At 53.9% G+C, this 18,325-nt stretch overlaps 1 protein-coding gene across 4 annotated transcripts; it reads right to left on the bottom strand.

Annotated features, from left to right (window-relative positions):
• Positions 1-4,925: 4,925 nt before the first annotated feature.
• On the bottom strand, positions 4,926-17,612 carry Npepl1 (aminopeptidase like 1). 4 transcript variants are annotated; one of them, XM_031372924.1, is made up of 12 exons: positions 17,346-17,609; positions 16,645-16,830; positions 16,130-16,300; positions 13,833-13,922; positions 13,355-13,436; positions 11,888-12,030; positions 8,502-8,579; positions 7,303-7,403; positions 6,949-7,072; positions 6,498-6,674; positions 6,032-6,142; positions 4,926-5,511 (listed from the first exon to the last, which is right to left on the bottom strand). In XM_031372924.1, the coding sequence occupies exons 1-12, from the start codon at positions 17,493-17,495 to the stop codon at positions 5,350-5,352; spliced, it is 1,575 nt and encodes a 524-aa protein (XP_031228784.1). In that variant the 5' UTR covers positions 17,496-17,609; the 3' UTR covers positions 4,926-5,349. The 4 variants fall into 4 exon arrangements, with proteins under 4 accessions (XP_031228784.1, XP_031228783.1, XP_031228785.1 ...); XM_031372926.1 differs by having other exon boundaries at positions 5,373-5,511; positions 6,498-6,630; positions 17,346-17,610; XM_031372923.1 differs by having other exon boundaries at positions 6,498-7,072; positions 17,346-17,612.
• Between the last annotated feature and the right edge of the window lie 713 nt (positions 17,613-18,325).

The raw sequence follows: 18,325 nt of genomic DNA, 5'->3' as shown, positions 1-18,325 counted from the left end.
CCAGCCCCCACACCCCTAGCCGTGGAGACAGTTCTGGGCTTGGGGGGACCAACCTGGAGAGAGTCCCCTCCCTATCCGAATCCTATGTAGTTGCTTCACAGCGGGACCTGTAGCTAAGCCCAGTGTGGGGGCGGGGTTTGGAGTGAGCCAGCTGCAGGGCTTGTCTTCCGGCAGAGCTCACAGGATGACAGTACCCTACATGTGCGTGGGGTTGGTATTTTTCCAAGGGCTTTTAAATGCATTATCTTGTTGGAGGCTCATTTGAGGCAAGGACTCAGAACAGACTGGAAAACAACTAATTTACTGAGTCCTGAATGGAGAGGAAGCGGAATGCAGCCTGTATTTTTGCTGAATCTCAGACCAAAACAACCTTTTGTTAAAGAACAAACAAATAAACAAAAATGTTGAACACTAATTCACCAGGGAACATCGCCTGAGCTTCAGGCAGAGAGTCACAGCAGAAAATTCAACAGGCATTTACTGGGCAGTGAGGGGCCTGCTGGGATCAGAGGCCAGGGAAGGGTGGGCACAGCAGCATGTCCTTGTGGCAAATAACCTTCCTGGAAGACCTCCAGCCGGGAACTCACGGGAGGTGCTGGCAGGAGGGGCTGGGTGCTTCATGCTCTAGGTGTGGAGCTCTGGGCAGAGAGGCCCAGAGGGGCAGGCTGGGGTCGGGGAGGGGGATGTGCTGGAACAGGATGTCCTCTTGGGTAGGGCCTGGATGAAAATGTTTGGGAACCGGGATCAGCAGCCTCTGATGGAATCACACTTGGAAGTGAACTGCGGTGTGTGTGTTGGGGATGTCTCCTAATTATCCATCTGTCTCCAAGCCCCCAATATCCTCTGTAGAAATAACTTCCACTTGCCCCTCCCTCTTTCTTGTTTTTCTGTTTGTTTTGTTTGAGGCAAGATTTCCTCTGTGTAGCACTGGCAGTTCTGGAACTCGTTCTGTATTACTAGGGTTGCCTCAAACTCAGAGATCTGCCTGCCTCTGCCTCCCAAGTGCTGGGGAGATTAAAGGCATACATCATCAGCACCTGGCAACCTGGCTCCCTTCTTTTAAGAAAAATGTTTGTATGTATTTGCATGTGTGTATACATACAAACATATGCATATATGTGTGTGTATATGCATATGAACTCATGTAGGATCCAAGTAAACAGAGACATCTTAGAAAAACACCAGGAGGCCAGGAGTTTCCTTAATAAGATAAGCTCAGGAACTTTGGGAAGGTAGTGGAACTCTCCAGAAGGGAAAGGCTAATTAACATTCCTCAGATCACAGGGTGAGAAACAACCTTCGGGTGGGGACACATTCCACAGGGTGGACCTTTGCCCACCTTCACACAAGGGAAGTCCTTGCCACCTTATTCCCTGAAGACCAATCAGTTTAAAAAGTCACACTGTTCTACCAATCACATTGTGTCTAATGGCTGCTGCGTGAAAATTGTATAAAAGCTCACTGAACAAGCTGTGCGGGGTCGCCTCCTTTCCTGAGGGTCAGGGACGGCCTCAGTGCACTGAAATAAAAATCCTCATGTTCTTTGCATCGATCGGGCTCCATGTGATTCACTCAGGGGGTCTCTGGTAAGCTAAGGCTTGACAAGGTCTTACACTCACATGTGTCTGTGTGTGTGGAGGGGTAAAGATAATATGTGTACTTGTGTGTGTTTACATGTGCATGCCAGAGGTTGATATCTGGTGTCTTTCCTCCGTTGTGTCTTACCCTAATTTGTTAGACAGGGTCTCCTGAAAGATTTGCTAGACAGGCTGACCAGCAAGCTCCAAGAATTTTCATGTCTCTATCTCCCAAATGCTGGGATTAAAGACTGCTGTGTCTGGCTTTTACATGGATGCCTTCTATCTAAACTTGGGTCCTCATGATTTTACGGCAAGCACTTTAATGGCTGAGTTACCTCCCCTGCCCCTTATCTCTTCCATCTCAATGGGCTTCCGAGGGTACCTCAGCACCCCTAAGGGTCAGGTAAGACTGCTTCCTAAAACACTCATCATAGCCTCCTAAGAGATTACTTCCCTGCTGAAGGCACTATGAATAACCCTGAAGCATCTAAGATCTGGGTAGCAGCAGGCCATTGCAAAGATGTAGATCTGGCCCTGACTTTCCCTTGTTTCCTCCGTCCAGTTTGGCTCTAGCTTTGACTGTCCTCTGGGGATACTGTGTTGCAGGTGCAGCCACACTCAGTGCGGCCACGCTTGGAATGGTGCTATGGGAAGGGGGTGGCGGGGTTGACGTAGTTTTTTTGTTGTTGTTTTGTTTGTCAGCACAGCCTAGGGAGAGTCTTGGTGAGGGATCACGTATACTTTGGGGATGTCTGTGGGCAACTGCCTTAAGTTAAATGATAGGGGAAGACACAGCCTACTGTGGGTGGTGTCATTCCCTAAGCAGGGTATCCTGAACTGTGAAGAGTTGAGTCACTGAGATGAACACCAGCATGCATGCCTGCATTTCTCTCCACTCAGGACTCTCCACAGTGATGGACTGTAGCCAGGAATTCTAAGCTAAATCCTCTCTCCTAAGCTGCTCTTCCTCACAGTATTTTAGTCACAGAAGTGGAACTAGATAGCATTGACTTTGCTGGTGGACTAAGCTACTGAGGAGTTCATGCTTAATGTAGCGTGGAGAAGGCTGATGGCAAAAGCAGGTCTTGACGTTTCTTCTCTGACTCCCAGCTACTGTGAGGTAAATAGCCTCCATGGCTACCTGCTCCTACCAGCTGCCTTCTGTCACCAGTTAGTACCACCATACAAACCATGGATGGAGCCCTCTGAAACAATGAGTAAAAACGAACAGTTTCCCTTTCTGTTGATTTCCTCGGGGATTTGTCAATGTAGGAAAAGCTGATTGGTGCCCCTTTGCTGGCACAGAGAGAACTGATTTTGGGGGAGTGGCTTCTTAGGTTTTGGGGACTTGAATGGGGTACCTTCACGGCTTTTGACTATACCCAGCTCATATAGCCCACTCCTTCAGGCTGCAACACGGAGACCAGCCAACTTTCTACTGCAAGGCTGAGATGCCCAGGCCTAAGGGTTATGAGGACAAATCAGACACTGGAGGCACAGGAGTGACCAGAGAAGGTGAGCTTGGGCGAGGCACTCCTAGCCATAAAAAACATGGCTCCCATCCCCACCCCTGTGCTTCTGAGCAGCTTCAGGCCACTTTCAGTGCTCCCTAAGCATTGGCAACATGGGCTCCTAATGACGGCCCTGTCCAGGGCTCCTTAGGTTAATACAGAGAGAAGGGCTTCCTTCGGTGCTCTCTGAGTCAGGGAGAAGCTAGGCAGCCCCCATCAGAGAAGCTGAAGGCTCTACTCCATCTTTGAGCATGCCAGGGCTCCACTGTGGTAATGGTGGGGATGATCACAGCCTAGCTCACTCAGGATAGATCCTGCCTAGGAAATGCTGCCACCCACGGCAGGCTGTGTCTTCTCCACAACATTGAACTTAAGACAATGCCTCAAATGCATGCCTGTAGGCCGACCCAGTGTAGACAATCCCTCGTTGAGACTCTTCCTGGGTGATTCTAGGTTATGTCAAGTTGACAGTTAAAATGGACATCGTCTTCATGATGATGGTGGTCCGGTTGCCTCTGCATACCTTCCTCCTATACTGGGCAAGCCACATTTCTTCTGTGTAGCTCTCCAGAGCTTAGGCTGACCTGACTCCAAGGCTCTCCATCTGCCACAAGAGAGGCCTTGCAATCCTGTGACTCCTCCTGCTTGGGGAAGTAGTTTTACCTATAAGCCCTTTGACCTTGGGGAAAGCAGAGCCTTTGACTCACCCCCAGAAGCCCCAGCACTGGGCATGCCATCCAGGCCTTGAGGCTGCAGCTGATCCACAGCTGAGTCCCCACCGCTGTGGCTGCCTTTGTACTCACACAAGGGAGCCTCAGCTCCCCTGATCTGTGATCCCTGCTTCCTGTGTCTACATGGACACAGCTCCCTGGCCTGGGGTGGGGATGGTGCCAGCTGCCCTAGAGAGCAAGCCAGACCACCTTGGTGACACTTCCCTCCAGCACGGCCACACTTCCCCCTGCACGGAAGCCCACAGCTTCCCACTCATCTGGCCACTGTCAACAACAGTTATTAACTGTCAAGCAGAGTTTCTCATATAGGGCTGGAGCCTAAGGGTTGGCTTTCGACGTTTGCGGCCCACTTGGGGTTATGTACACGGTAAATGGTTAATGGACATTTGCATGGTATCGGACCCAGAGACAGACACCTTCTTTCCAGGGCTGGAGAGAAGTGGAATCTGTGGGGCTTGGGCTGAGGTTTGTCAGTGAACTGGTACAACATTCCAGGGCACACATTGTGCACAAATGCAGGCAGGTCCTTGCCTCCCTATCCATTACAGAGGTGTAGGAAGCCCCTCTCAACTCACGGGGCCTAGCTCTGATCTCTCACGAAGTCACAATGCGATGTACTGCGTTGGAAGACAAACAGAGAGCAGGTGGGTTTCGCCTAAACTGGAGAGTCAACGTAGCCCCAGATACTGTGAGGCCTGCCTCCTGTCCCTTCCCTGTAGCCTAGGTGTGGTGTTTCAGACCCTGAACCCTGGCTGGGCTCCCAGGGATCACGGGTGGTTTCCACACCAGGCCCTTTGTGTCTTACGACTTCTCTGGTAGGAACTGTGAGATTCTCAGTCAGGCCCACCCCAATATGAACGGAGCCTCTCAGAAGCCATGTCAGTATGTGAGACTCAGACAACCAGAGCAGCTGGGAAACAGGCCTGGGCCTGAGGGCTGCTGTCCTCTGTCCCAAACTCCATGCCTCTGGGCTGTAAGACCGATTCAACTAGCCACCTCAGGACCAGAAGAGAGAGAGAGCTTGAGGGCTGCACCTCAGCCTCAGGCAGGCTCTAGGCAGGTTTAGACAGAAAACTAGAGAAAAAAATGAGCAGAGGCAAGGGTATGTTGTGGCCATATTTAATTCAACTGCAAGTGAGTTAGGGGTAGGTGGGAACTGTGAGGCTCTTCCTGCTTCACAGAATGGGGTCCCTAACAGCTACCCAGGCATGGGCTGGCTGGGTACCCCAGGGAGCCCCAGCTAGACTGAGGGCCTGGATCAGGAAGTGCACTCACCACAGAGGGTGACCTGAGGTGGTTCTAAAGACCAGGGTGGAGGGCAAGGGACAGAGCTTGCAGGCGCAGACCTATGGGATCTGTGACAATTTTCTTCAGACCCCACCAACCCCTCAGCTGCTTCTAAGAAAAGAATGGCTCACTCCCATCACCACTGGCAACAGAAGGAGAGGCTAAACCCATCTTAAGAGTTCGTTAATCTTTCAGTTGCTTAAGATCAGTCAGTGCCAAGTGAGGTAAGGAACTGTGTGGTCACACGAGCCTTCGTCTCTTGGAGTCACGCCCCATGTTGTCGCCTTCCTGGGCATCCACCTCACAGTCCAGCGGGGATACCAGGTTCAGCAGCGGGTCCTCGGAGGCACGGCCAAAAAGAGCCAGTAGGAGAGCCACCCCAAATCCTGTGGCTCGCTCACCCTGTGGACAGGGACAGTGGCAAGCCTAAGCCAGAGGAGCAGCTCTGCGCAAGGAGCTTCAGGCCTCTAATCCCCGCTTCTCCACAAGGAGGTCCTAGGACACAAGGCTGTGCGCCTTGGACCTTCCTGCAGACGTCCTGACATGCTCGGGGCTCACAAGGTGCCTGGGTGGTGGGCATAGCCTAGCTAACAGCTGCAGCTCAGGATGGAGATGGTCTGGGCCCCCTGCTAGGCAGAAGCCAGGCTGGCTGGGAGGACAGGACACAGCAGCTCCTCTGTTCCCAGGGATGAGGAGGCCAGAGGTCAGAGGGACCACAGCTGGCTGGAGGCTGGGCCACAGCTGGGCTACCACAGAACACAGAACCTCTCTGATGAACTCAGCGGCCGTTCTGTGCCAGAGGAGCTTTGCAGGAACCGGATAAGAGGGAGGGAGTGGCCCAGGCCATGAGGAGGAAATGGAGATGTGTCTGGAAGGAATGGGCCCCTTGCCCAGCCTTGAGGACTAGTCATGGGGCACTCACGGCATGCACTGGAGCAGCGATGTCTAGGTGGACCCAGACCCCAGGCCAGTCAAATCCGATGTGGGAAGCGATGAAGAGGCCAGCACAGGAGCTGGGACTGTTGTCTCGGTCCTGAGGACAAGAGGACATTTGATGACACCCTCTTCCCAGCAGTGGGAGGAATGTGGATGGTTCTCTCTAACCTATCCTTATCCATCAGCTATACACACAGAAGTTATCTGCTGAACCAGATGGTTGAAGAGGGCTCTGACCCAGAGCAAGGTATCTACTCCCGCCCCCCACCCCAGGACAGGGAACACTACAAAAGAGCTGAAGAGGCAAATAAATCCGACCGGCTGTGGGCCTGGTCAGTGAGCATGCTCAGTGACCTCGGAGTCTGCACTGTGGCGTCCGGTGCTCGGAAACACTCCCATACTCACTCCTCAGGGCCACCGCTGCCCCTCCTCAGCACAGGCCCCACACCTACCGCCACTGAGTTCTTCATGTCCGCCACAGCCGAGGTGAACTCGCTGAAGTGTAGCTCTGGGCAGTAGACGAGCGGGTGGACCAGGTCCCCACACTTCCGGCCGGCCTTCACGCAGGCCGCCTCCCACTCGGCGCTGTTGGTGAGCACGGCTGCATGGTACTTCCCTGTGGCAATGCCCTAGGCCAAGGACACAAGGGAAGCAACCGTACCAGGGAAGTACCAGGGTAGCCGGCAGGGAACGCAAGGGCAGCGAGAGCAGAGCAGTGGGCAGACAAAACACAGCGAGGGAGAGGGAGAGGAGGGCAGAGAGGAGCCACGCACAAGTGGGCGGAGCATGGGTTCGGGTCCAACAGCAGGAGGGGGGTGCTACCTTGCCTCCAGAATGACCGTGGCCCACGCTCACCTGCCAACAAGGGTTCTGGCTTCTGGGGAGGTAAAGTGTGGTACTCACTTGTGCCCCTGTTAAGGTGGCCATGTCCACGATGATATCAGCCCCCAGGTCTTTGCAAGCATATGACACCCCATCTGCCAGCACCAGTCTGCCCTCTGCATCCGTGTTGTTGATCTCGACAGTCCTGGACAAGGCACGGACCCAGTTCAGAAATACAGCTGCTGCAACTGAGCAGGAGTGGTCCCATGGCACGTGCCCTCCCCAGGACTACGGAGCACCTTATCCCTTAGGAGGTACCACGGGGGCGGGGTAGGCAGGGTGGGGTTCTCCGACACCTTTGGTTAGGACCAGGCTGACCTGGCCTGGCTCTGGGAAGAAGCCACAGGTCTAAACAACAGTGAGAGGAAGCCTTACTTTCCTGAATACAGAAGGTGAATGTCATCCGGCCTGGTGGCGTTGGGTCCTACAGCATTCTCAGCCAAGCAGAACACAGCATGGAGGTTATCTTTGAAACCCTGAGAGGAGAGGCAGGTGAGAGGTCCCATTATAGACTGGGAATTCTGGAGGGAGTGAAGAAGGGGGAGAGAGCCGGGTGCTCTAAGACCTGCAGACTGCAGGAGACAGACAGACTGGGGCCCTGAGGAGCAGGAAGTGGAGCTCGGGTCTGAAGGTACAATTTGGCAAGTCCCCTGTTAGAGGGGAAAGCCCTCCAGAGTCCAGACCATGCAGCCGATCTTACCACACTGCATGAGAACTTTACATGTGAGGCAGTCCTTCTGCTTCAGCCTCCTGACCATCATTTTTACCCAAGCTTTTACTACCCAGTACTTCCTGGGAGCTGTGATCTGCACTTCCTGCAGGTAGCAGTCCCAGCCCCCACGACAAGAAACAGCTTTTCCACCTCTTACTCCTCAGTGGGACCCCTACAGAGTGGCTGTGGGCGCTCAAGTGTCCTTGTGTGGACTAACTCTCTGCCCTTGCTGGTCTGTGGCTCTCACTGGGGCACATTCCTTTTGAAGAGGGCAATGTCAATGCCTTTGGGTATCCGAGTTAGCCAGGGGAGGGCAGAGGCTTGCGTGTGTATGCCTGTGTGTGCGTGTGCGTGTGCGTGTGTGTGTGTATGTGTGTGTGTATGTGTGTGTATGTGTGTGTGTGTATGTGTGTGTGTATGTGTGTATGTGTGTGTGTATGTGTGTGTGTGTAAGTGTGTGTGTGTGTATGTGTGTGTGTGTGTGTGTGTGTGTGTGTGTATGGGGGTGTGGTGAGATACTCCCACAGCTAGGGACTTACAGCACTGGTTGTGGCCTCCTGTGGAGCCACCCCCCATGTCCATCACTGGGTACCCCAGCACCAGCTGGAGCGGTGTCCAGAAGAACCGACCTGCTGGGCATTTCCTTGCCAGCATGTCTTAGATGCCAGAGCAACCGCAGGAGCAAAGGACTTCTCCAAACATGTGAACCCACGGCTACTTCCTTCAGAGAACCTTCAGCAAGCACACCGAGTTAGCCCTTCTGACCAGATAAATCCTGCTAAGCTCCTTTGCTGGGGTGTGCAGTCCTGAGGGAGGAGTCAAGCCCAGCCCGAGGGAGAGGAACCAGAACTTGTGCCCTCACCTGCTTGATGGCGGCTCGGAAGGCTCCCAGGATGGCTGCAGCACCCCCACAGTCTCGCTTCATCCCTGGCATAGTGGTCTGTAGTCACACAAAAGGACCGGAAGCGAGAGTATAAGCCACATAAGCCATGTGAGCATGGAGCATGGCTGACAGCAGTCTAACTGGAATGGCACACCAGGGCCCTGCCTCTCACCGTGCTCCCTGAGCACCTACAGTTCATGAAACTGACTGGCCAAAGAGGGCTGTTCTACCAAAGCAAGAGGAAGTAACGCAGAAATGGAGGAGCCATAACTCTTGTTTGTAGAGTTTTGGGGCTGCCAAGCAATAGATAATATGGTAGAGGGAGACCAGGAAGCCACAGTGGCCAGACTCACCATGACTGGGTTCTCCCACAGAACCCCGGACCCCAGGCCATCTTAGGAGTCTACACTCATGGCCCCTGCCCTCTTCTCTACCCTGACTCCAAAGAAGCCAAGGCTTGCATGGGGTCGGTCATGCAGCCAACACCTCCAGAGGCTTGGCAGGGCTTCCCAGTGGCTATCAGAACTATGGTTCCCTCCTCAGACGTGGGACTCAGGAGGTGAAGTATTTGCCAATAAGCCATTTTGCCTTTGTTCTACACTTGGCACAGGTTCCTGTTGTGTCTCCTCTGAGGGGAACATAGGGTAAGCCCAGGCTCATGCCTATCCCATTCTTCCTGAGCACAGGCTAGCAGCCAGCCTGTGTGTAGCTCTAGCTTCTAGCAGTTAAGTCCGACTACAGTCAGACACAACAGTGTGCTGAAGGCCTCCCCTTGGTCTATATCCAGCCGCGGCGAGGGTACAATCTACACAGCGTCCTGCCCACTTCTCCTCCGAGGAAGAGCCCTATTATCTTAGCCCCTCCAGTTTCTGACCATGCAGTCCCTGCCACAGATGCTCACACTCATTCCAGCCCATCTTCCGTCTACTCCTGCAGTGGCCACTTGAAGACACCTTCACTGGCCTTCACTTGTCCACCCCTGTAGGTTTTCTGGGGAGGCTCAGCTCTGCGCCTGCCCCTCTCCCTCTTCACCAGTTCCTATCTGGCTGCAGAGAGCAGATATCAGGATATCTTGCTTATTCCTTATGCCACTGACAGCCAACCATCAGTAGGGGGCATCTCTACTCTACTACGTGCAGCTGAAGCCCCCTGCCACTAATGCAGAAGCCGCCTCCTATGAACTATTATGCAGTTGCGTCTTTACATTGTATAGGCTTCCAGCTCAAACTGACAGGTTTGTATTTTAAATAAAAACAAGTCCTCAGAAAAAAGAATCCGGGCTTGAAATGTACAGTCATTTTGGAGACCCTATTGTATCACAGGGAGCTTGAATTTTAGCTGACAGTATTTTTTCTGGATGTAGGAGGGGCTGCTTTAAAATAACATCAACTGAAAAGGATCCATCTTGCATGACTGAAAAGAAGCCATCTTTCTGACCTAATCAGAGAGAACACACTGACCCGCTGAAATGAAGAAATGGGGCTTCAGGCCTAGCAGAAAACCATTTCGAAATGACCCACCCAGAAATTGCCTTTGCCAGCTGTTCATGGAACATGGTGTGCCTTTGCACAGGTGTCACCGCCCAAGCCAGGTGCCAAGCTCGGCTGCTCCTGTGAGGTCTGCTGACTGCCCCGTGTTGCTTCTATTATTATAAAGGGAAATGTTCTCAATGCTAAGGTGCCATCTGCCCCGGTCACATCGACATACACACAAAAGGCACAGCTACTGAGAGTGTCAAAGCCCTGGTCCACATGGCATGATGTTGTATTCATTCTCCTCATGTGAAAACTGAAGCTATGGGGAGGCTGTGGCCTCACAGGGAGCCACAAGCCACTGGGTCCTTCTCCGTGCGCCCCTGGGAAATCAAGTCATGGTGACCTCACTTGCAGAAGCCCCTCCATGAAGCAGTAATGCTAAATTTGAAACTTTTAAAGTTTAAAAACTCTCCTGGAGTTGGAGAGATGGCTTAGCGGCCAAGAACACTTGCTGAGTGGCCCGGGTTCAGTTCCTAGCACCCCCATGCTATCTCACAACCAACCACAGACTTGTGTGTGGTGCACACTTGCAGGCAAAACACATACAATAAAATAGATTTTAAAAAAAGCAAGAATTCCACTGAATTGTGAGTCACTGTCCCTATTGTATGAGGGACACACCTCAGCTGCCTCTTCCAGGTCGGTGGGAGCACAGGGCAGCCATGAGAGTGACAGACCCAGACAGCCACTGCCTGAGGCAGAAGCAGGAGATAGTTTCTAGATGAGGCATGGCCGTGGTAATAACAGGGCAAGCCTCCCTGGGAGGGCACAGGGCAGCATGCATTACCAGCACTAACGTGAGCTCTGCAACACAAGGCGGAACTTGGAGAAACTTGTGTCTGCCATTTGACAGCCTCCCTGTACTCCAGGGCTTCTCTGATGAGCTAATGGTGACAAAGGAATGTGAGTTTCTGGTATGAGAAGTGCACCAAATTACTGCTAATGCCTGACTCTGGGTCCCAACAGCCCAGCAAGATGCCTGAGGCTCAGGGTGGCTCACTTAACTGCACTTGCAAATGCTAGAGAGGGGGGATGGGGGAAGGGGCGGATGGAGGGGGTAGGGGACTGCAGACTGGGATATCTATGCTTCAATTGAGGCACCGGAGCCCAGGACAGGAGTGTGAGACCGACCCTAGCACCGCTACTTCGTTGTTCTCAATAAACCTTTGAGGGTGGAGTTGGACATATGTGAACGCTGTTAGAATGATCTCGGAGATGGCCAGGACTGGGATTATTCTAGAAGGTGAACTGGGTTTTTGTTTTCTTTTCCCCCCTAGGAGCCTCTGGTATCAGTTGCCTAGTGTGACAGAAACCCCTCAGAGTTAGAGGAATGGCTGGGGTTCTGAGTAGGAGCAGAAGAACAATCCTGGTCCCTGTGTGTACCCAACACAGACATGTGCAGAAGGGTGGAGAGATTTGAATTCACATGATGAGAGACTCAGGCAGACTTCTTTAAGGCCATAATCCAGCAGCAATTAGCAGAGACAGAGATGGACACTTATTTTGTGGGTCTTTTCCCTATTAAAATACATTAATGAGATTTGAAGTGTTAATATGCTGCCGCTCTCTTTATTTGAATTGGAATATTTTTCTTTTCTAAATTTTCAACTGGCAAGATAATATGTGTGGAATTCAATAAAAGAGAATTATTTGCTATTGGGTTATTTTTAAACTTGTATTATTAGTTCCATTTCCTGAGTAGTCCTGGAAATAACTGTGTTGTGGAGAAGAGGAGGGATTTTAAATAAAACAATCGCCCACTCCTGATACTAAGTGCACGAGGTACTTGAACGTGCCAGTCTGAATTGCACCCTGAAACCCACATCTCACCTTCCCTTTGATGCTGAGACCACCGGTGTCATAGACAATGCCCTTGCCCACCCAGGCAATGGTCTGTGTGGCTCCATCAGGGGTGTGGCTGAGGACTGCCAGAGCAGGTGGGTGGAGGGCAGCTTTGCCAACCCCGTAGATTCCTGTGTAGGGAAAAGAAAGAAGTGAGGTGCCCGTCGCACCGGGGGTGGGGGTGGGGGGACAGAAGGGTCTTACCAAGATGCTTCACGGTCTCTCCTGCCCACATGAGTCCCCTACCCTGAGCTTGGAGCCTTCCTCCTCCTGAAGCTCCATGGCCTTTGCCCCATCACCTCCCTCCCTTTTTGCTTACATGCTCCATCATCCCAAAGAACAAGGTGCCTGCCTGAGCACAGAGGCTATGCATCAAGTGCCCTACCCAACCATGAGAAAAGCAAAAATGCCTGTTTGACAAATTCATCCTGCCCACTACGACTGCCACCTCCTCAAACAAACTCCCCAACAAAAATGGCCACTGCCATGGTGTATTTTTCTGGTTAATGTTGGGGGGGGGGGTCTTGGCATGGCTCCTACAGCTGGCCCCAGGGATACCACCAATGAGCGTTCCCTTCCTGTAATTCTCCTTCCTTAATCACGGAGCTCCGAGGGTCTCATCTGTAACAGGACTTGGCACAAGTGACAAGGCCTTCTGAAGACTAGGTGAACATCTGGCTTAGTCATGCTTCCCAACTCTGTCCCCAGACACCTTACTGTGAGTTGACCTGTCTTTTGGAGAGGACCCAAATGGGGGACACAGTCTGACCGGCATTACCCCTGCCCTCAGCCCCAAGGCCAGGAAGCAGCCTATAAGACCCTCTTCCTCGAGTCTTCACATGGCTGTGGCAGATGAAACCCCAAGCCAGCAAAGGAATGTGACCAAGACTGCTGCTGCCTGAGCCCAGGACCTTGGGAGGAACTTGTTTCGTAATCCCTGGAAACTGTGTCAGTGACTTTGAGACAGCCCAGCTTTCCCCTCTAGTTCCTAAGTATGTGGATATCAGGGAATGAGATAGCTTTAAGAGAGACATGTAGGCCAGGACAACCCCACTGCATGACTGTCACGGGAAGTATCTTCTATATGAGAACACTATCCACCGGGACCCTGAAAGTGTCCATGAACATGTGTAATCGAGGAATGGAAGGCCTCACTGAGCTGGCTCTGAGCAAGAGCATGGGAAGTGGGAGACAGAAGACGGGAAGGATGTGGGTCTAATAACTCCCAGGATCAGCAGCAGAACCTGGAAGGCTGCCCCTGCCTCCCCCAGGGGTGTTTTTTCTTCCAAGCTCTGCTCTTGGCCTGGGACCCAGGCTGATTCTGTTCCTTTCAGGTCCCCCACAAGGTGAGACTGGGGACCCTGTGCCAAATGCTCCCAAGGCTACTCCTGCCACCCAGGTGCCCCCCAGCCTCTCCTGGACAGTGAGAACTGTGGGAGGGGCAGCTCTACGCACCTCCAAATCCTTTGGTCTTTAGCTGTTCATCTCGGATGATGGTGGGGGTGATCCCCAGCTCCATGCCAACCTGGCTAATCTCCTGGACATAGTCATGGAAAAGATAACAACACGAGGCACATGAAAAAGGCTCGACTCGAGGCGAGGCTGGGCTTCAGGCCAGAGATGAGTCTATCCGTGGCCTCATGGTGGGAAAGGAACCACCTTGGAGGCCAGTGGCTGTGCCTCTCTCTTAAGCCCAGGGGGTAGACAGGCCCTGTCCACTCAGCTTCCTGCAGCTGGTCTCAGTGAGGACCTAGCCTACCGATGCCCTCAGCTGAGGATGCTGATCTTCTGGAGCAAAATGGACACCAGGACTTGATGAAAACAGCCTTGGGACTTCCAGGTCACAAAAAGTACAGAAAAGCTTATGGCTTTCTGGCCATGTCTGTGATCTGAAGCCCATCCCACCTCAGCTTAGCAGGGTAAGGCCACAAACCTCAAGGAAGATGTCCGTGTTCATCTCATTGCATGGCGTGTCCACAATGCGAGCAGCTAGTCGGACACCTTCTGTGGCATTGGTTAAACACTAGGGAAGAAGAACAAAGTTCATCAGTAGGGCCCACGGGCAGGGTGGGAAGGGATGTTCTCTTCCCATCCCATCCAGTTCCCCAAGGACCACAGACATCAAAGATATAATACTCTAGGAGAAGGCTTCAGGCTGTTCACAGGTATGGTAAGGAGCAGGTGGGAGCAGATGCTTTGGGGATCCCTCAAAACATCATCCTACAATGTTGAGAAGGTTGCTTTCCGTGAGTCCTCTGGAGGAAAAGAGGTCTGTCGCCCTGTCCTCCTTGTCACTGAATGGTCTAATAGGGCATTGCTGTAGAAGGAACAGGACCATGTTCTGTCTTAGAGAAGTCATTAGCCTCAGAGGACCCAGGATAGGTTAGGAACTTGAGACAACAAACCCCACTAGACTCCTAGCTCTGTGGAAGGACAACTCAGGGACAGCCCAATAGGGTCTGTAGATGCTAGATGTATCCAGAGACCAGTGGCTCCAGATCTCTGCAGAGCCACCCCAGCTCTAGGCCCCTGCCCATCCATCTTTCTCTGCCATATAGAGCCTTCCTCCTAGCTGACTTGAGCATACCTCCACCTCCATTTAGTCCCATCATGTACCCAAAGCCTCAGAAGCCAGGGATAACTGGCTACGTCAGTGCCTCTGTGCTGGCCGGAAGAAACAGATATTAAGGGGCTTGCGGGGGCGCAGGGCTTTAGCTTGCAGTTCACCATCACCTCCCCCGGACTTGTATGTCAGGAGGGCAGGCATAAGTCGATTCTGCCAGCCGGCCACCGCCCCCGCTGTCTGACCATCACAAGAGCCGCTGCCTGTCCCAGGTAATTAAACCTCAAAGTCTCCGAGGAGAGACCTGGGAGCTGACAGCTCAGATATGAGCTGTGCTTCTGAGCCCTTGCCACCTGTCAGCAGTCGGTGGCCTGCGTGGGATGTGTGTTGGGCCGAGGACTGGCCTCACGGGAGGCAGTCTAACCCTGCAGACCCTCCACAGAGTTCTCACTAAGCAACAAATGAGACTGAAGAACATTTCAACCTGGGTTTCACTGACAAGAGAAGCAACCTCCATTCGCTTCTCCTGTACCTGTTTATGTGACGCCTGGTACATGGCAGGCGACGCAACGGACTCTGATGACTGGGAAAAGTGTCAGTGGAGATAAGGACAAAGCAACTGGTTAAAGTCTACAGGGCTCAGAGCTCTAGGGGTGGGGACTTTAGCACCCCAGAGTGCCCAGACGTGAGCACGCCTGGCTAGCTGAAGGATGCAGGATCACCATGGGAGGACAGAAAGCTGTGCAGAGGGGATAGAAGTGGCAGGGCTAGCCATAGTGGAAAAAAGGGAGGGCTATGTTCAGGCTTCCAAGCTGGGATCTGGCAGGAGGTGGGTGAGGCAGAAGCCCAAAAGGGACCCCCTAGAATTAGCAGACAGACATATTCTTCAGCATCACTGCCAGATGAAGTCCACAGGTAGCGGAAACCTTGCAGAGTGGAGACACTAAGGCCAGAGAGTTTGGAAAGAGAATGTAAGAGAGTGAAGGCCAGTTGGGGCAAGAGGCTTGAGAACTGGTGGGCACCCTCCAAGGAGGGATGGACACGTCGTGGTCCTCAGAAACAGAGAAGAAGCCCAAACTAGGTCTGGGTGGGTTTGGTAGAGAAAGCGGGTTAGAACAAGCAAAGTAACTAGACTGTTTTCAAAACCAGAGAGCTGACACAAGATGGCAGACGTGGAGGACTGCCCCCTTCCAGCTCTATCAGGAAGACAGAGGGCAAAGCCCCCGAGGAGGGGGCTCGCTTGAGGGTCAAGTGACAGCCTTCCTGAAGCCAAAATGCAAGGACAAGCTGGTCTCTGGCTGCTGGGTGGAAGTCAGGTCAAGACAGCAGGAAGGCAGCCTAGGTCAGACGCCTCCCTTGACTAACAGGCTGGCAATGGTTTCCAGCCTGCACAGGTTTCCTCCGGGGCTCCAGTGAGACAACACACACGAAGGTGCTCCCCACCTAACACACAAGTGTTCCCCATCTAACACACAAAAATGCTCCCCACCTAAGGGGACCACCATGCATAATCAAATCACAACTGCACCGAACAAAGAGACCTGAAAATACAACACAAGACCCTCTTTTGGGATCCCCGAAAAGCACTGTAGCCTTTCCCTGGGGAAGAGACAGAAAGAGCTCTCCACCTGAGCTCCCAGGAGGCAGTGTTCCCTCTAGACACCCACTTGCAAGGTGGACACTTCCACTGGGCCATTGTCTTGTCCCACAAGGAAGAACTCCACCATGACGGTTCTCTTTTCTGCGCGCCGGGATGCTGCTGATCGGTGTGTGAAGAGTGGGAAGGCCCGTGCCAGGGCACAGGCGGAGGCAAAAACCTCAGACTGCTCGCAGACCATCTGTAGTGAGAGAGAAGCAAGGTGGGCCTGAAGCTACAAAAGGACTCTCCCAATATCCGCTCTACAAACCAAGAGGTCTGTGCCCCACAGTAACCTGAGGCTGTGTGAGAAAAATGTCTGCCACCAGATGTTGTCCACTCTTTCCCAGACAGATGAGCAGGGCTCCCTACAGACATAAGCCCAGGCCTCCATCAATCTAGGCTGGCATCTCTGATTTGTCACGCAAACTGATCTGGTGTAAATCACTTGGTGGTTGAAGGGTTAGAATGGGAGATCCCATGAGCCAGCCTGCTCTGCTTGAGGTGGGCCATGGGCTGAGGTTCGCTGAAGGGCCCAGCACTCACCAGGATGCACCGGTGGGTCCCAGGAGGCAGGCAGGTTCTCACAAGCCTGGTGATGAAGTGGGCCGCAGAAGGGCTGTTATGCCGGCTCACCCTGGAAGGCAGAGCTGCCACTGTGGCGCAGTTCAGGTAGAGGGGACAGCTGTCTGTGGGATTGGGATTGAGCGTGGCCAGAGCTGCCTGCCAGAGCTGGATTAGAAAGGAGATATGAAGACAGACCAGGCTTCAAAACGTGTGCTGTGTGGCTACATGTGCCCCGCGGGCCACGCCTGCTGGTTTAAGGCACCCCAGCCACCACCACCAGGCAGCTGTGTGGTTGGCTCTCTGGCATCCTACCACCCTCGTGGGACCGCGCTTCGCGCTGGCAAGGCCTGCCTGGGGACCCTCTGCTTCAAACACTTGGAGGCCCGGCTCCTGGGCCTTGGCCAGTATCCATGGAAGCGGGTCTCGAGGCCAGAGGCCACGCGGAAAGCCGCCACTGGGCCTTCTGCAAGGCCGGGGCTGGAGGCGCGGAAGCAGGTGGCTCGGCCCAGGCAGGCTAGCCACTCAGGCTCAGCGGGCCTCGCTGCAGCCAGGGCCTTCGGGACAGAAGGCCGGGCCTGTCGCGGGCCTGCGCCCTGGGCCGGGCGCGGCGCGCGGGCGAGGCGGGGCCTGTGTCCCAGGGCCTGGGCTTGGCAGGCGCATGGCGGCCGCGGCCCGCTCACCTCCTCGGTGACCCGGGGCTGCAGCTTCCCGCGGACGTGGCTCCAGGGCACGCGGTGCAGGTGTTGCAGCTGGCCCAACAGCAGCAGGGGCCGGCTCTGGGGGTCCGCGTCCCCGGCGCTCGCCTGGAACTGCAGCCCCACGCTCGTCATCTTTCCCCCCGCGACCCCAGCCGGGCTGCCCAGCACCCTGCGCCCCGCTCGGGCCCGGCTCGGCGCCGCCCCGGCCCGCCCGGCCTCGGCGCCCCGCCTTCCCCGCCGCCTCCGGGCCGCGCCGCCCTGCAGGGCCCACCCGGGGCGCGAGGGGGCGCCGGCGGAGGCGGGGCGCGGGCTGCACTGCGCCTTCCGGGTCTCCGTTGGGGGCGAGTGGCGCTTGAGCCCCTGGAACCGCTCCAGCTCCGGCGGCTGCTACCCTGGCCCGTCTTCCAGTAGGTTCCTGGACTCGATGAAGCCTCACTTGCCAGGGACTGCCGTGGCTACTGGGCCTGACAATCAGGCACTCAGTTCCCCGCCTTTATTCAACGTAGGCCGCCTCCTCAGCCTAACACTGGCCAGAAAGGTCACCATTCAGCAGTGGGAGCAAGCTGCTTCTGCACTTTGTCACCTGTGTTGGAGGGGAAAAGATAGCAGTGTTGGGAGATTATAGGAAGTCATTTGAAAGGAGTCAGCGGCTACCCTACACTGCCCAGGTTTTGATAACTCCAGGCCCGGGGCTGGAGCTCAGTGACCTCCAGTCTCAAATGTCACTTTCAATCTGCATTTCTTCTCTATTATCAGCCTTTAAAACTAGCAAAGCAATATAGCTAAGCGAGAAAAGGCACTTATTGCAGTGCCTGAGGACCAGAGTTCTAGTCCCGCACCTAGAAGATGCAAACCAACATCCATAACATGTCCATCGACTAAGAGGTTGACTAAGAGGCACCCACTCACACCAACTTAAACACACACACACACACACACACATACACACACACACACACACA

The sequence above is a fragment of the Mastomys coucha genome, unplaced genomic scaffold (assembly GCF_008632895.1).
Source record: "Mastomys coucha isolate ucsf_1 unplaced genomic scaffold, UCSF_Mcou_1 pScaffold15, whole genome shotgun sequence".
Taxonomy (NCBI): Eukaryota; Metazoa; Chordata; class Mammalia; order Rodentia; family Muridae; genus Mastomys; species Mastomys coucha.
This window is presented reverse-complemented; position numbering and strand designations above follow the sequence as displayed.

Bases quoted from the DNA above. Each gene is read 5' to 3' on its own strand.
- Npepl1 (XM_031372923.1), bottom strand. From the start codon at position 17,495: ATGACGAGCGTGGGGCTGCAGTTCCAGGCGAGCGCCGGGGACGCGGAC. The intron at 12,031-13,354 runs GTGCGTAGAGCT...TTCCCTACACAG, and splicing joins AAAGACCAAAGGATTTGGAG to GAATCTACGGGGTTGGCAAA. The intron at 7,073-7,302 runs GTAAGGCTTCCT...TGCCTTGTCCAG, and splicing joins CACCTTCTGTATTCAGGAAA to GACTGTCGAGATCAACAACA.